General features: G+C 37.0%; 1 protein-coding gene across 1 annotated transcript; it reads right to left on the bottom strand.

Moving 5' to 3' along the window:
- Positions 1-5,698: 5,698 nt before the first annotated feature.
- On the bottom strand, positions 5,699-17,575 carry LOC148277173 (uncharacterized). The gene is made up of 6 exons (XM_088233236.1): positions 17,406-17,575; positions 17,145-17,332; positions 11,046-11,341; positions 10,741-10,957; positions 5,938-6,113; positions 5,699-5,812 (listed from the first exon to the last, which is right to left on the bottom strand). Exons 1-6 carry the CDS (start codon positions 17,573-17,575, stop codon positions 5,699-5,701), a joined length of 1,161 nt encoding a protein of 386 aa, XP_088089362.1.
- Between the last annotated feature and the right edge of the window lie 248 nt (positions 17,576-17,823).

Here is a 17,823-nt window from a genome sequence, read left to right as displayed (position 1 = left end):
AAATTGGATCGAAAACCTCCGAGTACGACAGATTGGCTCCTGTTGCTTACGTAGGATGATATCCATCGATATACGTCACCTCGTATTCCAAGGTTAAAAATTTTTCTCAGAAGGATGATATGATCCACACGATCGAATGCCTTTTCAAAATCAGTGTAGACCACATCAACCTGTTCACATTTATCCATACAACGAAGTACAAAATTCGTTAACTCAATTAAGTTAGACGCGGTTGATTTGCCTTTGAGAAAACCGTGCTGATGTGAAGGAATTCCGTTAACAATAATGGGATAAATGCTTTTATAAACAATTTTTTCGAATACATTACTAAACGTATTAAGAATGGAAATACCCCTGTAGTTAATAATTTTAATTTTAGAACCTTTTTTATGAATAGGTAGAATATGGGCCTCTTTCCATTTGAGAGGGAAATATCCCTGCTTGAGAGAAATATTAAATATTAGATTTAAAGGGGAACATAGTGATTTCGCGCATTTTACAATAAAATATGGAGGCACTCCATCACTACCAGCACCCCCGTTAGCATCCAACATGGACAAAAGTTTACAGACCTCACTTTCCGTAGTTTGGATATTGTTAATTACTCCATCATCATTGCAGTATGGTGGGTCGAGATTGGTTACGGGATATATGTCAGCAGGTTTGCTAAAAACAGAACTGAAAAAGTCATTAAATCCAAGACAAATTGACTGACTTTCCTCACATTTTGTATCTTTATATTCAAAATATTTAGGGTAAGTAGAAATACCACGACGAGCTTTTATATAGGACCATAGCTGATTTGGATTATTTTTTACGTTGTCTTGCAGCGATCTAATGTACTTTTGAAAGCAATCTTCTTGTAATAACTTTTGTCGTTTACGCAACAATGCAAATTCGTCATAATCAAGCGGATTAGCATATTTTTTCCATTTAGAGTGAAGCTTATTCTTTTCCTTGATTAATTTCAAAAGAACATCACTGAACCAAATGGGATATAATTGCTTTAGGATTCTTGTATCAAGAGGAATATGCGTATTTATTACTTTACTAAGCAAATCATAAAAACTAGTAACTGTATCTTCTACAGTTAAACCAGCAAAAAGCTGAGCCCAGTTTATATTTGTTAATTGCTCATTGATTACATCATAGTTGGCTTTACGAAATCTTCTTCTCGGTTCAGTGTTATTAGTAAAATGAGCAGCAAAAATATCTGTGATCGACAACTCCAATGATGGGTGAAAAACATCCTCCTTTACTAAAGGAAAGCTAGAGTGAATGACTTCGGTAGTGAAATTACTAAAAATAAGATCAAGCACATTGTTTTTCGAGTTTTTAGTTAGATTATATTGATAGAAATTATGTTTTGTGAATAACTCGATCAATCTTCTTCCTGCCTCCTGAAATTCAACGGGACCCTTATGACTGTAAATTGGTAAATCGAAAGAGTTCCATCCAATATTGTATAAGTTAAAATCTCCCGCGACTAAATAATATTCTTCACTCGATTCTAGAATATTTTCAAATAATGAAATTAGACGTTGAATATGTTGAGACAGAGGTATGTGGTTTTCATTTTTATTTTTTAGTTTATTATTGACACTATCGGGGGGAGCATATATGCAGAACAAATATGCAAGTCACGGTTTGCGAAAGAGCGATTACTGTTGCGCGAGCGAAGCGATGAAGCTGGAATAGTAACCCATAAACACTCGGAGCCGACTTGTCTCCATTCCGAACGCTCGCGAGCGCCGAGGCTTCTAAGTACCAAAATCATAACTCCGCCACCATTCGTTTTACCGCTCACAATACGATCACGGTCGAGACGAAATACGTCATATCTACTGTCACAGATTTCTGAGTTGAGAACACCCTCGCAAAGCCAACTCTCAGTTATTATTATTACGTCATAGTTATTAGAAATGATGTTTTGATAGAAAATTGGCACTTTTGAGCGGAGACCGCGAGAATTTTGATAAAAAAGTGTTAATTTATCGCCTTTTGAAAATAAATTACCTGAGAATATAACACAATTTGACATATTTACTAAAGTAATCAATATATGAGAGTAATTTAAAATACATATATATAATAAGGTAAAATTATTATGCTTCGAAAGTAACAAACATTTTGTAAAATTTATTTGGTGTGAAAGGGTTAGAATATGTGTAGGGTGTTGGTTGAGTATATGTGAAGTAGTGAAGTGTCCAAAAAACTGCATCGAAATACTGTTAAACTCAAAGTATTGAAAAATTACGATAGTGGTTTTGTTGTTCGAAGCTTTAAGAAATCCGAACTATTTCTTATTTGAATTCTCGGGGAACCCATAGATTTCCGCACATATACATTGCAATTTCTCACCCAAACAAGTATGTTTGTTGAGTACAAAATTCAACGATTTACATAACTGTTTGCAATCATTAAGCAGTTTTTTATTTAGTGGAGTCAAGTGATCATGTACAAAATTTTTTTTAGGTTCACCGGTATAACCTAAATCTAAAGAAGAACAATTAAGCTTCCAAAAACCAGATATAATATTATCCCTTATCTGACGGCTTTTAAGCTTTGCAACAATATTTTTTGGCCGTCCAGCTTCGGGTTTGAATGCTTGCACACGATGCACAAACTCGATGTCCTCGGGCTTCAAAGATACTCCGGATAGCTTGGCGATGTCGACGAGGATGTTAGAAGGAAGATCCTTGTTCCGCTCCGGTACTCCAGAAATCTCCAGGTTATTTATTCTAAGCCATTGTTGGTGATCGCTAAATTGATTTTCGAGTTCCACAATTCGGTCGTTGGAAGTATTTAATTTACATTCTAAGTCGGTAATTTTTTTATCCGTTTCGAGAGTAATTGATTTCAATGCCGCCGTAATTTCAGTATTAATAATTTTCTTCATTTCGGTCATCAACGATTCAATGGAGTCCTTAAGCATTGTCTTCATCATCTGACCGAGTCTTTTCTCCAGAGATCTGATGATAATATCGTCTGAATGTTAATACCGGAAGAGTGAAGAGAAGGTGAACCAGATGATTGATCGACTGAGAAGTGTCTGGTTGTCTGACATCAAAGTTGATGTCAGACAACCAGTTAACAACCAGACAACCAGTTAACCAGACAACCAATTAAGTAATTGTGGTTTTTTTATTCACTGTGGCATCTGATTTAAGCTGATCATACTCACCTGTAAGAAACTCCAGCGTAGCTTTTATATCTCTCAGTTCCGTGGAAATATTACTGTTAAAGCTTTTAAATTCTTGTAGTATATGTTGGTTGCTTTCCCTAAGTGATTTGATTTCACTCAATATGTTCTCCATGGTGGCGGTGGCAATGGGCGAGGTAGGATTGACATTAATCACGTGTGAACTGGACGCTCTGGATCTTGGGTCCTGGGTTTTGCACACATCACATTTCCAATTTGAACGTGTGATTTGTGACATTTTCCGTAAATTTGCTGCGGATGTGCCCATACAAGAGTAGTGGGTACTTCCATAACACCGTGAGCACTTAAGTGCTTTTGATGGGCTCACGATGTTAGAACACTTATTGCAAGTAATGTCATTCATTTTCTTTATGTTATGAAGGGTTACGCCTTGTTAACAGTAAATGCAATCGAGTGAACACGAAAAAGAATATCGATGAAATCTACTGCCATCTATTGGATCACCAGAATATCAATAATTTATGTGTTTCGAGCCTGAACGTGAATAATTAGCTGGGCGTCTGAGCTAAGCAGTTGACCAATTAGATTAAAGAAATGAATTAGCTTCGTTCTTGTCTCTTTTACTTATTTTATATTGAAATGACAGTTGTCAGATTCAAAATATTTTAAAGTTAAACTCACTTTTATCGCTAAATATTATGTCCTTCACAATTTCACTTGTCACAAAGTAATCCGGAATTAATTTGTAGAAATATTACTCAATTCCGGTTAAAACAATCACAAGATACTCCTAAATTCCACTTTTTTGCTTCATCTGAATAATCGTGCGTGTATATTTTAAACTTCGTTCGTTCTGAAGATATATATGCATGTTAAATTATTTCGACGAATGCTTTAAATTGTATGTTTTCTAGTATGTATCTTTGTTGAATTACCTAATAAAATAAAAAATATTGTTAATTTGTAGATTTTCGATTTTTCGCATAAAATGAAAAATGCTCGTATAATTTTATAAACCACATATTTATTAAAAATAAAATTACATAGGTACATAACACTAACAATGATCAAATTATTACTTTATTACTGCTTCAATACGTTTTGGCATGGATTTCACCAAATTTAGTATTTAGTCTTCGGAAAAAATTTCAAACCACACCTTTACGATGATGTTTTTAAGGTTTTCCTTTGACGACGGCGTCAGTTTATTTATTTCGATTGCGTTTTAATGCAACAAGTTCTCGATAGGGTTTAGGTCAGGACTTCCGGGCCTATCCAGTGTTGGAATTCAATGAATTTTCATATATTCTTAGACCTAAAAATGATTTTAACAGTGTTATATTTTTAACATTTTTTTTTTTGAACATTATATATCAGTGTCAGAAAAAATAATACTTACAGTTTTTGTTCGGTGACACGGTGCAGAGTCATCTTGGAAAATAAACTCATAAATATAGAACTAGTGCATTTCAATTGACGGGAATTTTTCTCTTCCAAATTTTTTTATAAACTTCTGCATTCACAGTTCCTTTTATGAATGCTAATTGCCCCACTCCATAAAAGGATAAACATCTCCAGACCATTTGTCCAGCAGGATGCTTCACCGTTAGTCTAAGACACTCATCGCCTAAACGTTTTCCAGATCTTCGTCTCACGTACTGAATTCCATTCGAACCAAATAAATTAAATTTACTCTCATCGAAGAAAATAACTCGTCGCCAATCGATTTCGGTCCAAGTTTTATATTTTTTAGCCCATCATAAGCGGGCAATGCGCATTCTTTTGGTCAGTAGTGGCTTTTTTGCAGGCCTCCTGGCAAAAAAGCCGCTCTCTCGGAGTCTTTAGCATACGATGTGAACACCCACTTCAGAACCACCAGTCTTCATGAATTCTGTCCTTATATTCACGGCCGCTTTTAATCGAGTCTGCAAACAGATTTGCTTCAGCAGTCGATCGTCAGCATGTGTTGTTTTTTTTATACCTAGTACCTTTTTTTCGCTCTAGACTTGCAGAACCATTATTATTTTATACAATCTAACACTGCAGTGTGACCGCATCCAATCTGAACTGCCCTAGCTCTGGAACTCACTTTTTGCGTCGCCAAAGTTAAAATAGTATTTTTTGTAAAACGCTTAATCGCTTAAATTTTGCCATAATCCACAAAAATATTAATACCTGATGTCAACATGTTGAAAGTCACAATAAAACTGGTCTTATTATTTAAGTAAAAACCAATTGAGGTAGAAAATCATAAAGGGGGGGGGGGGGGTAATTAGTTCTTAGAACTCATTTATACCTGCACTAGCCCTTTCTAATAGGTGGAAAGATTTCAGTGCTCGCTACTGTATATATTACAAAATTCGGAAATACGCGTTAAACAACACATTACATTGTTTTATTAGAGCACATATAAGAATATGTTTATGTGTGCTCCGCTTTAACATTCAATGACTAACCTCTCACTACGCTACATGTACATGTACTATGTACGAGTATAATATGTATATACAAGAAGATGCGCTTCTAAAACTAAAGTCAGGGGGTAAATGATTCGGGCGTCACCTGCTGTAGAAGTTCGCGGCCGTCGCGGCCGTTGTAAGAAGAACGCCTCGTTGCGGCGGGCGTTTCACATTCCGGCTCAAAGGGATTCTAGAAATTATCACAAGACATTCGACTTTATGATTGATTTAGTATAAAACAAATTATCGCACATGCCTGCGTGAGCGTTACATTATTCATTAATTTGTAAAATATCCCTTTCGGCCATTTGTCACCTTGAGCTCTGGAAAATGCACTCGAAGCAGATCGGGAGCGGCGCCGTCCGGAGCCTTCTCGCCCGCGTCCGCGTCCGCGTCCGCTCCGTCGGCGCCGGCGTCCAGCGACGGCGGCAGGGACGAGGCGGACGGGCGCGCCGTCAGCTGGCGCGCGAGCTGCAGCGGGTCCACCTCGCCTGAGGAACGAGAGTTTATGTATAGTCAATAGTTAATAGTCAATTGTTGATAAAACAGATTTGGTTTGCTAAAAATAAAAATGTTCGGGAGAGATACCCGATGATTTTACCAAATGCTCAATAAAGGCATTACCAAAAAAACCCGGAACAACAAGATGCGATCAGAATAGGACACTAAGCTTAAAGCTGTAGTCTGGTAAAACAGATGTATATACTCTAAGGGTAAAACGAACGCAAAATTAGGAAATCATACGATTTTGCCATTTTAAAACGAACGTTTTTTTTTTAACGCGCAATAATAAAAAAATAAAAAAATGTAAATTAGATAAAAACAATATTTTTTAAACAAATGGAAGAAAACATGGAATACAAATGAACAACAATGAAAACTTCATGTGAGACTGTAATAGGAATCGGGAATGAATTTTTGGAAAGAATTTATATTAATCCGGTTCGAGGGCCCAAAAAGGAATATTTGGTCAGTTCGATGCCTCTCAGGCATTGAGTACTGATAACAGCGGGATTTTGAGTTTTATTGAACTGTATGAAAATTGTTACTTTTATTACTCACTTTTAAAGTTCTTCCGAGTGTTTCTTATATGAAGCACTTCACTATTGCTGCAGCCCGGATACCGATATCGCGTACATGTTGTAGACGGGCGCCGTGGCGGCAGTTGGTTAGACTGGCGTCGTGGGTTCGATTCCCGCCAGTTGCAAGAAAAGAATCCAAGAAAGATTTTTTTTCTCAATTGTTCTGGGTGTTATGGTGTATTTTTCACTACCTCCTTCCATATCCCATCTATCCCACCTGCTGACAAGCCTCAAAATAGAGGCTTAGCGGGTTATTCCTTTTAAAAAAAATAATAACAATAATAATTAACTGTACAATTTAGTCTGTTTATAACACACGAAACTTCACTTTGTTCGAATGTGCTGACCCAGTATATGATAAAGATTTGTCAGAGAGGCGACTTTTCACATGTGCCTTGCTCACAGGACGGTAGAAGCAACAAGAGTTTTGAAATAGGAAGGATTTGGGAAAGAAAGGGCATATTCACAGTCTCATATGAGTTGCCAGTATAGAAAATGTAAATTCAGTACGTTACAGGTATTTCTGTTAAAAAATATACTTACAAGTTTCATGTAATTAAAATATAATTACTTTTAGACCGGCAGATTACGCCATTTCAAATTTAGACTAAACTTAGGTATCTGGAATCGATCAGGATTGCCGAACACGATTAGGGCTGGTCTGAAGGTCATAAAACAGTCAATAAGATATTGTTTTAAATTGAATATTACAACCAGAATTATCTTCTTTTTTTCAAAAAAAGAGAAAACAATTCTGTAAAAAAGGTTTCAACTAAAGTATTTCAATATATTTTTTAAAAGTATTATTAATAATTATAATTTTTAGTAAAAATAAAGGAAAATGACACAAAAATGTATGTGATTTAAAATGCTTGTATTTCTTTTCGTAAACAAAAAAATAAAATTTAGTCTTGATCACTTTTATGTTCAATTTATTGTCTTCAAATTATTATAAAAATTTTGAGTTCAATACTTAGTCTTTATTGAGATCCCAGATACCTAAGTTTAGTCTAAATTTGAAATGGCGTAATCTGCCGGTCTGAAAGTAATTATATTTTAGTCACATAAAACTTTTAATTATATTTTTAATAAAAATACCTTTAAAAATTATTGTTTTTATCAATTCATTTTTTTTTTATTGCGCGATTGAAAAAAAACATTTGTTTTAAAATGGCAAAATCGTATGTTTTCCTAATTTTGCGATCGTTTTTCCAGACTTCAGCCTTAATGCCGCATGCATCTAAAATATTGAAAAAAATCATAATAAAAAGAACAGAAAGAAACCTTGATAGTACCTATGTGCTCGGAGGATCAGTTTGGCTTTAGGAGAGGAATTGGTACAAGAGATGCAGTATTGTGTTTGAGACTTCTTCCGGAGAAAAGAATTAGAGAGAACAAAAATATTTAAGTACATAGCATTTACTGATCTAGAAAAAGTCTTTGATTGAGTAGTCTGGAAACAATACCTTAAGATACTTAACAAAATAGAAATGAATTACAGGGATAGAACAGCGATATGGAGCTTGTACCGGAATGAAATGGCTGTAATACATGGTGGAGAGAGTTGTACGGAAGCAAAAGTTGGCCAAGGAGTGAGACAAGGCTGTTCAATGTCCCCAGAGCTATTTAACTGTAACGTAGAGCGAGCCATTGTCGAGCTAAGAGAAGATATGGTAAATTCTACGTCAACAATAGGGTATTATCACTCGGGAGGAATATCGGATTTAACCTACTCTACAAATAAAATATATTTTTTAAGATTCTCCTAGAGTTTATATAAGACCTTATAATTAATATTTTAATTCATTATTTTCGTTACGAAAATAAGGTCTTTCGAAAACGATCGTTTCGTAAGTTGGTAATAAATTTTGTCACAGAAGTTCACGAGTAATGCATTCATTTTAATGTTGGTAATGCCACAGGCCACAGATAGAAATATAAGGAGAGTTGTCTATGCATATTATCTTAAGCCCCCCCTTGCCCACTCCACACTCCAGTTCCAAGCACTGACAGATGAAAGTGAAAACGGATTGTATCTTACATAAAAAATACAACTTGTCAACTGACGCGCTTTTGGTTTAGAAAATCCACGAGTGATTGTTGAGAATCAAATGTATCCTCAGCATGTGACTGTTTGGTGCTGATTTAGGGTTGAGGGCATCATCGGACCATTTTTATTTTAAATAGAAATAGAAATAGAAATATAGAAATAGTCATATAGAAACTATAATTAACAAGGCATACAAAATGACTGGATTTATCATGCGGCTGTGTAAATCTTTTAAAAATTTAGGTTCATTTATATTGCTTTACATAACATACGTACGCCCCCATCTTGAATATTGCACTGCTATCTGGTCTCCTGTTTATAAATTAAATATTAATAGAATCGAGAATGTTCAAAAAAAATTCCTGAAAAAACTAGAATACAAATTTCATTTGCATTTTCCAAATTATTTAGCTTCATTAAAATTTTATAACCTTGTTTCATTAGCACACAGAAGAGATATGTTTGATCAGATCCTGCTTTATAAAATTGTCAATAATAAATTCGATTCCCCGGAACTCATTAATCTACTTGCTTACCGTGTCCCCTCCAGGCCAACTAGACTCTCTGATATTTTCTATATTCGTAAATTTAAAACTAATCATCGGAAACATTCTACAATCCCTCGTATATGTGAAACATTTAACAAAAAATTTAATAGTCTTGATATATTTAACACTCCATACAATATGTACAGAAGAGAATTAATAGGCTTGATTCATGCTCTTCATTCATAATTCGTTTAATCATTAAATCAAATGCAATTTTCCACTCTCACTTTCCTTCAATCATCCTTTACCACTCCTTATCAATTTCCTTCTTTTCCTTTCCACTATCTCCTTGTTTTGTCCATATTTATCTTATTTTAATATCTGGTATATTTATTATTTATATAGTTTAAACTTCAAGCCGTCGTCGCTTTATTACAGTAGTATTTAGTGAATACATATAATTGGATGGCAGGCCCTACTATGTATACATTTTATATAATTTTTTTTTTTTTTTAATATTCATTTAACCTGTACATCTGTTTGTATTCGAAATAAATAAAATAAAATAAAATAAAATAAAATGCAGTCGGTCAGGCGACATCAGTTTTCAGGGTGCTCACTATCCCAACATTATGCATCATCATAATCTAATTTCTTCCTTTATTTATTTATTTTATTTTATTTATTTCGAATACAAACAGATGTACAGGTTAAATGAATATTTTTTTTTTTAAATTATATAAAATGTATACATAGTAGGGCCTGCCATCCAATTATATGTATTCACTAAATAATACTGTAATAAAGCGACGACGGCTTGAAGTTTAAACTATATAAATAATAAATATACTATATATTAAAATAAGATAAATATGGACAAAACAAGGAGATAGTGGAAAGGAAAAGAAGGAAATTGATAGGGAGTGGTAAAGGATGATTGAAGGAAAGTGAGAGTGGAAAATTGCATTTGATTTAATGATTAAACGAATTATGAATGAAGATCATGAATCAAGCCTATTAATTCTCTTCTGTACATATTGTATGGAGTGTTAAATATATCAAGACTATTAAATTTTTTGTTGAATGTTTCACATATACGAGGGATTGTAGAATGTTTCCGATGATTAGTTTTAAATTTACGAATATAGAAAATATCAGAGAGTCTAGTTGGCCTGGAGGGGACACGGTAAGCAAGTAGCTTTATCTTTTATACCGTTGTTTTCCCAAATAAAGTAACGATGTGGGTGCTCTTAATAAATAATTATAGTACATAAAGATAAGTTAATCCATCATATACATCCGGCGTCAGTCTGCGGACCGTGAAATAGAGAAAAAGTAATGAAACAATTTATTCCGTATAACGTTGACCTTGTCGGGAGTGGACGTCAAAAAATATGCGAACTGGCACCCGAAGCGTAAGACCGATTCTCTCATGCACCGCCGGATGCGGATCGGGAAGGTCGGTACTGTAGAGATGTGCGGTAGGGACTAGACGGACCGATGCCGATGGCTCGAGCCACTCGCTTGGCCCGCAGCAGGCGAGCCGCCCCGCGGCGGAAGCGCAGCGCGGCGGCGCGGCGGCGCGCGGCGGTGCGCAGCGTGCGCCGGGCCAGCGCCGCCTCCCACGGGCCGAGGCGCGCCGCCCGCGCCGCCAGCACGCCCGGCCCCCCGGACCCGCGCGCCCTCAGCGCCGCCATGAGCGCCGCCCCGGTCTCCTGCGCGAGTCGACAGAGCCATGAGCGACAAAGTGAAATTAAAATCGACATCCGCAGTGGAAACTGACGACCGGTGAGAATAGCCTACCGGTCCGAAGTTATTCACGCTCATGTCGAGCTCTCGGAGGGGGGAACGTCCCGCGGCCAGCGCCGCAGCCAGGAGCAGTCCCGCCCGCCGCCCCTCCGCCGCCTCGGCCGCCGAGCCCATCCCGACGCCGCACGCCGACACGTCCAGCCGGTGCAGGGACGTGCCGCGGTGGAGGGCGGCGGCGAGCAGCGCGACGCCGGCGGCGCGGAGCCCGCTGTTGCCGCGCAGGTCCAGGGAGCGCAGGCGGCACGCCGGCTGGACGAGCGCGTAGCCGAGGGCTCCGGCGCCCGCTGGTCCTGCGCGCATAAATATGTTAAAGCGCTTTAACTATCGTCAAAATGCGCATAACTATGAATAAGTGGCACTACATCACAAAATCGATATCTCGCTATCCGGGAGAAACGCAACTGATACGCTTTTCATTTACAAAATAGTCAATAACAACTCAGATTGCCCTCGGCTGAAGGTGCTATTCTGAACCACTCTTGCGGCACGAGAAAACAGTTTTTCTCGTGTATGTAAATACACGAGATAATACGGCCACGAGAGCGTTTGGAATACCAGCTCTGGAGTACAGTAAGAAACGATTTGGTGATTCCAATAGCACGTACAGCGGTATACCAAAAATCGTTTCTATATAACGGACCTAAACTTTTTTTAGAATTTATTTTATTTTATCTAATAAATTTACGGACAATGTCCAATTTAAACAAATCTTTTAACGAAAAACAATAATAAGATGATAGTAAACTTAATATTATGCAATCCCATTGAATCTTTTATAAATTTATTATATTTTTAATATGTGCATATATATGTATATTATTTATTTTTTTAATTTTATTTTTATATTAACGTAAACTGTACATATATTTTTTTTCTCTTTTGGGCTATAACTGTTTTTCTATTTCTTCTATATTATTTTTGTTTTTGGAAAACATATTCGATAGCCATATTTGCCGCAACAAATCGGCCCACATAGGAACCGATTGCAACATTAGGCGTACTAATATTTCTGGCTTGCTGACTTTTCATATACTGAGCCTACTCCTATTACAAGCGGAATTTGTCAAAATGTTTTTTGTAAAATATGAAATGCATGTATAAATTAATTAATAAACATACTGTTTGTTTTGTATATTAATAATGTTGTAAAATATGTGAGCGAATGTGTAATTAGACTTTGGTATGTAGTATGTTACGGGAAATAAGACTGTGTGAGTGTAATGCAGAGAGAATTTAATAGAATTTCTATCCGGTTAAATGTAAACAAACTTAAATTAAACGTTTCAAAAAGTAAATTCGTGATTATCGGAGGCTCAGAGAAAGAAAGATAAATTATGAATCGGTTGAACGAGTTGATAAAATTTAGTATTTTATTTAATTTATTTAAAATACAAACAGATGAACAGGTCAAATGATTATAAATAGAAACTTTAAAACTACTACTAGGCCATACGGCCTGTATTCACCTAATTATACTTGAATAAAGTATTAATTAATAATAAAAAATATTTAGATATATCTGTTGATAATAAACTAAACTTTGGGCCAACATGTCGGATTCTTATGAAGAATTAGAAAAAAACAATATTTCTAGCAAATTGGTATTCCAATATATTATAGTGTCACACTTGAACTGTTGCTCTACTCCTCTACTCCTCCGATGTCCTGTTTCTTGGAAACGATCGAGGAAGTTCAGTGTTGTTTACTACTAAACTAAGTCGAAGATTTTTTACAAAAAAATGTGTATCGTTTTATTGATACGGCAGAGCAGATGAAAACGAGAAGTTTTGAATTTCTGAAATTACTCCGCGTGTGACGTCTCGGGTTCTCTTCCGCTTCTTCTCGGTCAGTTCTGTGTGTCGGCGTCGGTCAAAGTAGTTTGGCTTAATTCGGGCAACTCATTAAATACATTTAAGCCCCATAAAATAAAGGTTGTTTTGAACTCCAGTCAGTCTCACTTTACGTTCCACTTCTCGTTCCATAACTGCGAGATCCTCGATCCTCGATCCTCGATCCTCATCGTAGCGTATACTTTTTACAGCGCACCCGCACCCGGAAGCAGTCCGTTTTATAAATCAACGTGCCCGGGATGTTTAGGTACTGCCGGTGACGGTGGCGGAGTTTGGGCCGCGCCCTGATTCCACCATTCCACATTGCCCTGTTCTGTGAAACTTACTTTTTTTTCAATGATTCAGCCCTAAGGGAAATTGAAAAATTAGAGCGTTAAATTTATTTATTCAATCAAAATGCATCATTACGTGTGTTCTTCTTCTTCTTCTTCTTATCAGCCCGTTTCTCTCCACTGCCGGATATAGGCCTCTTCCAATTTTTCCATGTTCTTCTGTCCTGGGCACTCTGGTTCCATCCATGGCCCGCGAGTTCGACGACATCGTCAGTCCATTTCCTCTGGGGTCTCCCTACTTTCCTTTTACTTCCGTAGGTTCTCCAGTTTAGTATTCTGGGGGTCCACCTATCGACTTCTTGTCTCGCCCCATGACCCGCCCCCTGCCATTTTTGTCTTCCCACTCTTTCTGCGATATCGGTCACCTAGTCACCTTTGTACGGCGTCTTATCTCCTCATTCCTTATTCGGTCTCTTAAGGAGACGCCCGACATTCGTCTTTCCATAGACCGCTGAGTGCACTTAATTTTGTGAACACATCTAGCAGTGAGTGACGTGGTTTCAAGACCGTATGCTGCCACCGGCAGAACACGAGAGTTGTAGACTTTTGCCTTCAGATTATTTGGGATTTCCTTATTTCTGAAAACGTGTTTCAGCTTTCCAAACGCAGCCCAACTTAACCCGATTCGTCTAGGCAGTTCCGCAGTTTGATTAAATTTTCCCAATTTGATTTTGTGCCCAAGGTATATGTACTCGTCAACAGCACCGATAGTTTTATATCCAGTACTGATTTGGCTTTATTTTATGTTTTTTTTTATAATGTTGTGTATATTTTTTTGTATTGCTGTTGTTTTTCTTAATAAATAAACAAATAAACAAGTACATATTATGTTGCTAAGTATTGGACTCAAAATCTTGGTTTTGTCTTTATTCATAATTAAGTCTTAATTAGGCTTCGGATAATTCTTTTACCCTAGATTCCAGTTCATTTACCTCTTCACTTATTATTACTATTTCACGTGTGTTAAAATCGTATAATAATGTCAAAAGTAATACTGAAATTGATATCTTTAACGATACATGAAATAATTATAGGAAAACTGTAACGCAATTTATAAAATCGAATAGTCATTCATGTTGGTTAGGTAAAATAATTTATAATAAACCTATAATATTATAAATCAAACACTGATTTGAGTCTACTGAACACTTTATTTTATTTTTACAAATATAAAAACAAACATTTCGTGACAATTGTTTTGCCTTGCTAGGGCATTCTTAAACGAATGTTCGGTAGACTCAAATCAGTGTTTGATTTCTAATATTATAAGTTTAAATATGGAGTTCTACAAAATAAACACCAAACCAATCAGTAATTTGTAAACTGTTGGTAATAATTTACGTGTGGTTTTCAGATAAATGTACATCTTGGCCATGAGAAGGTTTATAGCTCACAAAATCTACAATTTATGAGGTATAAAAAAGTTACGAGCATAAATGTTTTTTTTTCCATACCAGGGCTGCATTCGCCGAGAGTGCGAATACAAAAAAAAATGGATGGATGTTATTTTTTTTTGTATTAAAAAAGTTTGTTTTTGAATGTTCACAGCCAACATTCATGTTTTTATGGATCCCAATCAGTTTATTTCATTGAATTCCTTATAATTTCTACCCATTTATTTCTTTTTACCGGATTTTTGGTTATACTAAAATAAGACTAAAATAATATCAACAAATCATAGAATTAAGAATAGTCCAGAAGGAGCGTAGAATCATATTTGAATAATCGGACTGTGTCCAATAATTTCCCCACTATGCCCTCACATTCGCCGCATGTTGCTTGATGGGGAAAAAAAGTCATAACACAAATGACAGTTAAAAAAAAGCAATCTATTAATTTCTCTAAAATGTTATTGTGCACGCGGAAACATTGATTGACACAACAGAGTAGATAAGTAAAGGGTCATTTAATAAGAGTAATTGAATTAATGAAATTTAAATTAAAAATGAAAAACAAATTTTATTTTACATAGAACGGATATTTTTATATCATGTTCAATAATATTTGATCTTTTAAAGATAATGTCGGTCAAATGTTCACGATAGAGTTGTTTAATTTTCATTTTCTTTGACTTTTCATTTTGTTTCTTTGACAATCGGACAGATGAAAAAATAATTCAATGTTTAAGTAACGCATTTGTTACATACACTTTACTAATTACACATGAAATGTGATTGCATCCTGTTTTTTTAAGATCCTAGCAGTATTTCTACACTTTAAAAGGACACAACACGGCATAGTTGAATTCAAATCAGAAGTTGCGTACTGAGCGACGTCTACAAATAAACTGCCTGCGTATGAGATTTCTGGACTATTATTAATTCTGTGCAACGAACATTCTATACATTTTTAAAAATCACTTTCCTGGCTAAAATGTATTTCTGAGCAGAGTTTGATATTTGTTAAAAGAATACTTTATTTGAAAATATTTTTTTTATATTTTGGAATTCAAACATAATCAATTACTCGGGTACCTACTTAAATTCAATTGTTGAATATCTATTATTTTTAGATTTGGAATTCAATCATAAGCAAGTACCTAGGTACCTATTTACCAATGAAAAGTTACAACATCTTTTTTACGTTTATCCGAACAGTTTTAACTAAAGATCTTTTTGTAAAGTTTTGTAAGTATACTTAATTATGTTTAACCTTAAGAGGAAACGCGGTCCGACTTTTCTTCATACAAACGGATTCACGTATTTTCTCTGTTATTTATAATTATAATTATGGCATTTGAGAAATGTTTTTTTTTCAAAACAACAACAACAACTAACTATCACGCCGTTTCCCCGTAAGGATAGGCAGAGAGGATAGAATGCCACATCACTATAACTTTGCATTAAAATCTCGCTTCCTCTACATTCATAGATCTTCTCATGCACGCGCGCCGATTATTTTGACTTTTGCCATATCCATCATCAAGTATTTGTTGGATTTTGTCATGCCATGTCTTTCTCGGTCTTCCTCTATTTCAGCATCCATGAACATTAGCATTGTAAATACTTTTAGCCGTTGTTTCGTTGTCCATTCGCTCTACATGTCCAAACCAGCGCAGAGCTCTTCTTTACACATTATAGATATTTACAATTGGCGTGTCCCTATTTTGTTGACGTGGAACTAGAACCATTCAAAGCCGTAAAAAAAATACCGTTTTATCTGCTGTCTTCGGGCGCACAGCCCACGGTATACAATTTTAACTATTTTTGAAAAACGCAAAACAATCCGATTCAGAAAATTTTATTCTGATCAGTTTTGATGTGAGGAAAATGATACAGCTAAACGTCGATTTTGTCTATTCTAACAAAAGGTCTGACATGCCGTTGTCTTTTTCACACAGTATCGGGGAGGCATCTGCAAGACAGTGACAGGAAAACAATGTTCGAACACCTATTTATCAAAATTCTCTGTCCTCACAATTTATCTAAACCAAAACACAAAAATAATAATGTTTACGTACATATCTAATTTGGACTAAATACAATAAATGATATCAAACTTTCGATTGTGTTCATTCAATCTATTTAGCGAGAGCTCAAATCTAGCAATAGCAAAGCATTGCCGGGTTGTACTCCTCCTTTGGGTACCCTCTGTTCTTTATTTTGGTCAGAATCATAGGCCACCAGGCGTTGTCGAAAGCCCCAGAGATGTCCAAGAAAATTCCACAAGCCGACCACCCTCGCCAATAGGCAGAACTAATCAAGAATAAACGGAAGAGAACCTCTGACGCCACATGCGGAGTTATTTCAGAAATATAAAACTTTAAAAAATCATAGCGCTGATAATGCGATTTACATTTTGTAGAATGCGATTAATTTTTATTTTTTTTAAATAACCTCTGAACTTCCTAATTTACTGGTTTTCCAGAAAGCGTAATATACACAAATTTCGTTGTAAGCAATCAGAAGTACCTATGTAATTGTTCACAAGCAACAGATCACGCAGCGAAGGGCGCAGCATCATGAATGCCGCCAGATGACGTGCCCCCGCGTCCCCCACGCGGCAATGGCCCAAGTCCAGCAGCCGCAGGTGCTCCGCCCCGCGCAGCGCTCCCAGCAGCGGCTCCAGGCGCGCGCAGTCCACGGCGCTCCGCGTGATCCTGCGCAGGGAGCGACGTGAGTCGGGCTGGCGCGGCGTCGGGCAGGCACAAGGTGGACGATAGCCTCCCTTACCTGAGCTCCGCCAGCTGCCGGCACCGCTCCAGGGAGTCGGCCAGGCGGCGCGCGTGGCAGGGCGCCAGGCGCCGCAGCGAGCGGCAGTACGACTCCCCGCGCAGGTTCAGGGAGAGGTGGACCACACTCAGCTGCGGCAGCCCGCTGAGGACGCTCCCGAGGGGAATCATGTCTGCAAACAAGACAGTCGCTGTACCGCTCGCCACCGTCCGCCGTCCCCCGCCTACCCGCCTACCCGCCACGCCAGCTGACTGGCGTCGCGAACACGAACCCACCTCTGTAAGCTAGATCGGCAACATCTCCGTCCCGCAAGTAGTCTCCCGCCGTCAGGCCGCACACGCGCAGCCGCTCCACCCTGTCTCCGCATACCGACACTAGTTCTGAAACCTTTTACTTATTTATTTAAACTTTTGTATGA

This window comes from Micrasema longulum, unplaced genomic scaffold (genome assembly GCF_059751315.1).
Source record: "Micrasema longulum isolate JH-2025_06_02 unplaced genomic scaffold, ASM5975131v1 h1tg001078l, whole genome shotgun sequence".
In the NCBI taxonomy this organism is placed as follows: domain Eukaryota; kingdom Metazoa; phylum Arthropoda; class Insecta; order Trichoptera; family Brachycentridae; genus Micrasema; species Micrasema longulum.
This window is presented reverse-complemented; position numbering and strand designations above follow the sequence as displayed.

What these genes read in the sequence shown, in the direction of transcription:
- LOC148277173 (XM_088233236.1), bottom strand. Translation starts at nt 17,575, where the DNA reads ATGATTCCCCTCGGGAGCGTCCTCAGCGGGCTGCCGCAGCTGAGTGTG. An exon ending in GGCTCGAGCCATCGGCATCG is followed by an intron (nt 6,114 to 10,740) that starts GTCCGTCTAGTC and finishes CTCGTTCCTCAG; the next exon opens with GCGAGGTGGACCCGCTGCAG. An exon ending in TGCATTTTCCAGAGCTCAAG is followed by an intron (nt 5,813 to 5,937) that starts GTGACAAATGGC and finishes GATAATTTCTAG; the next exon opens with AATCCCTTTGAGCCGGAATG.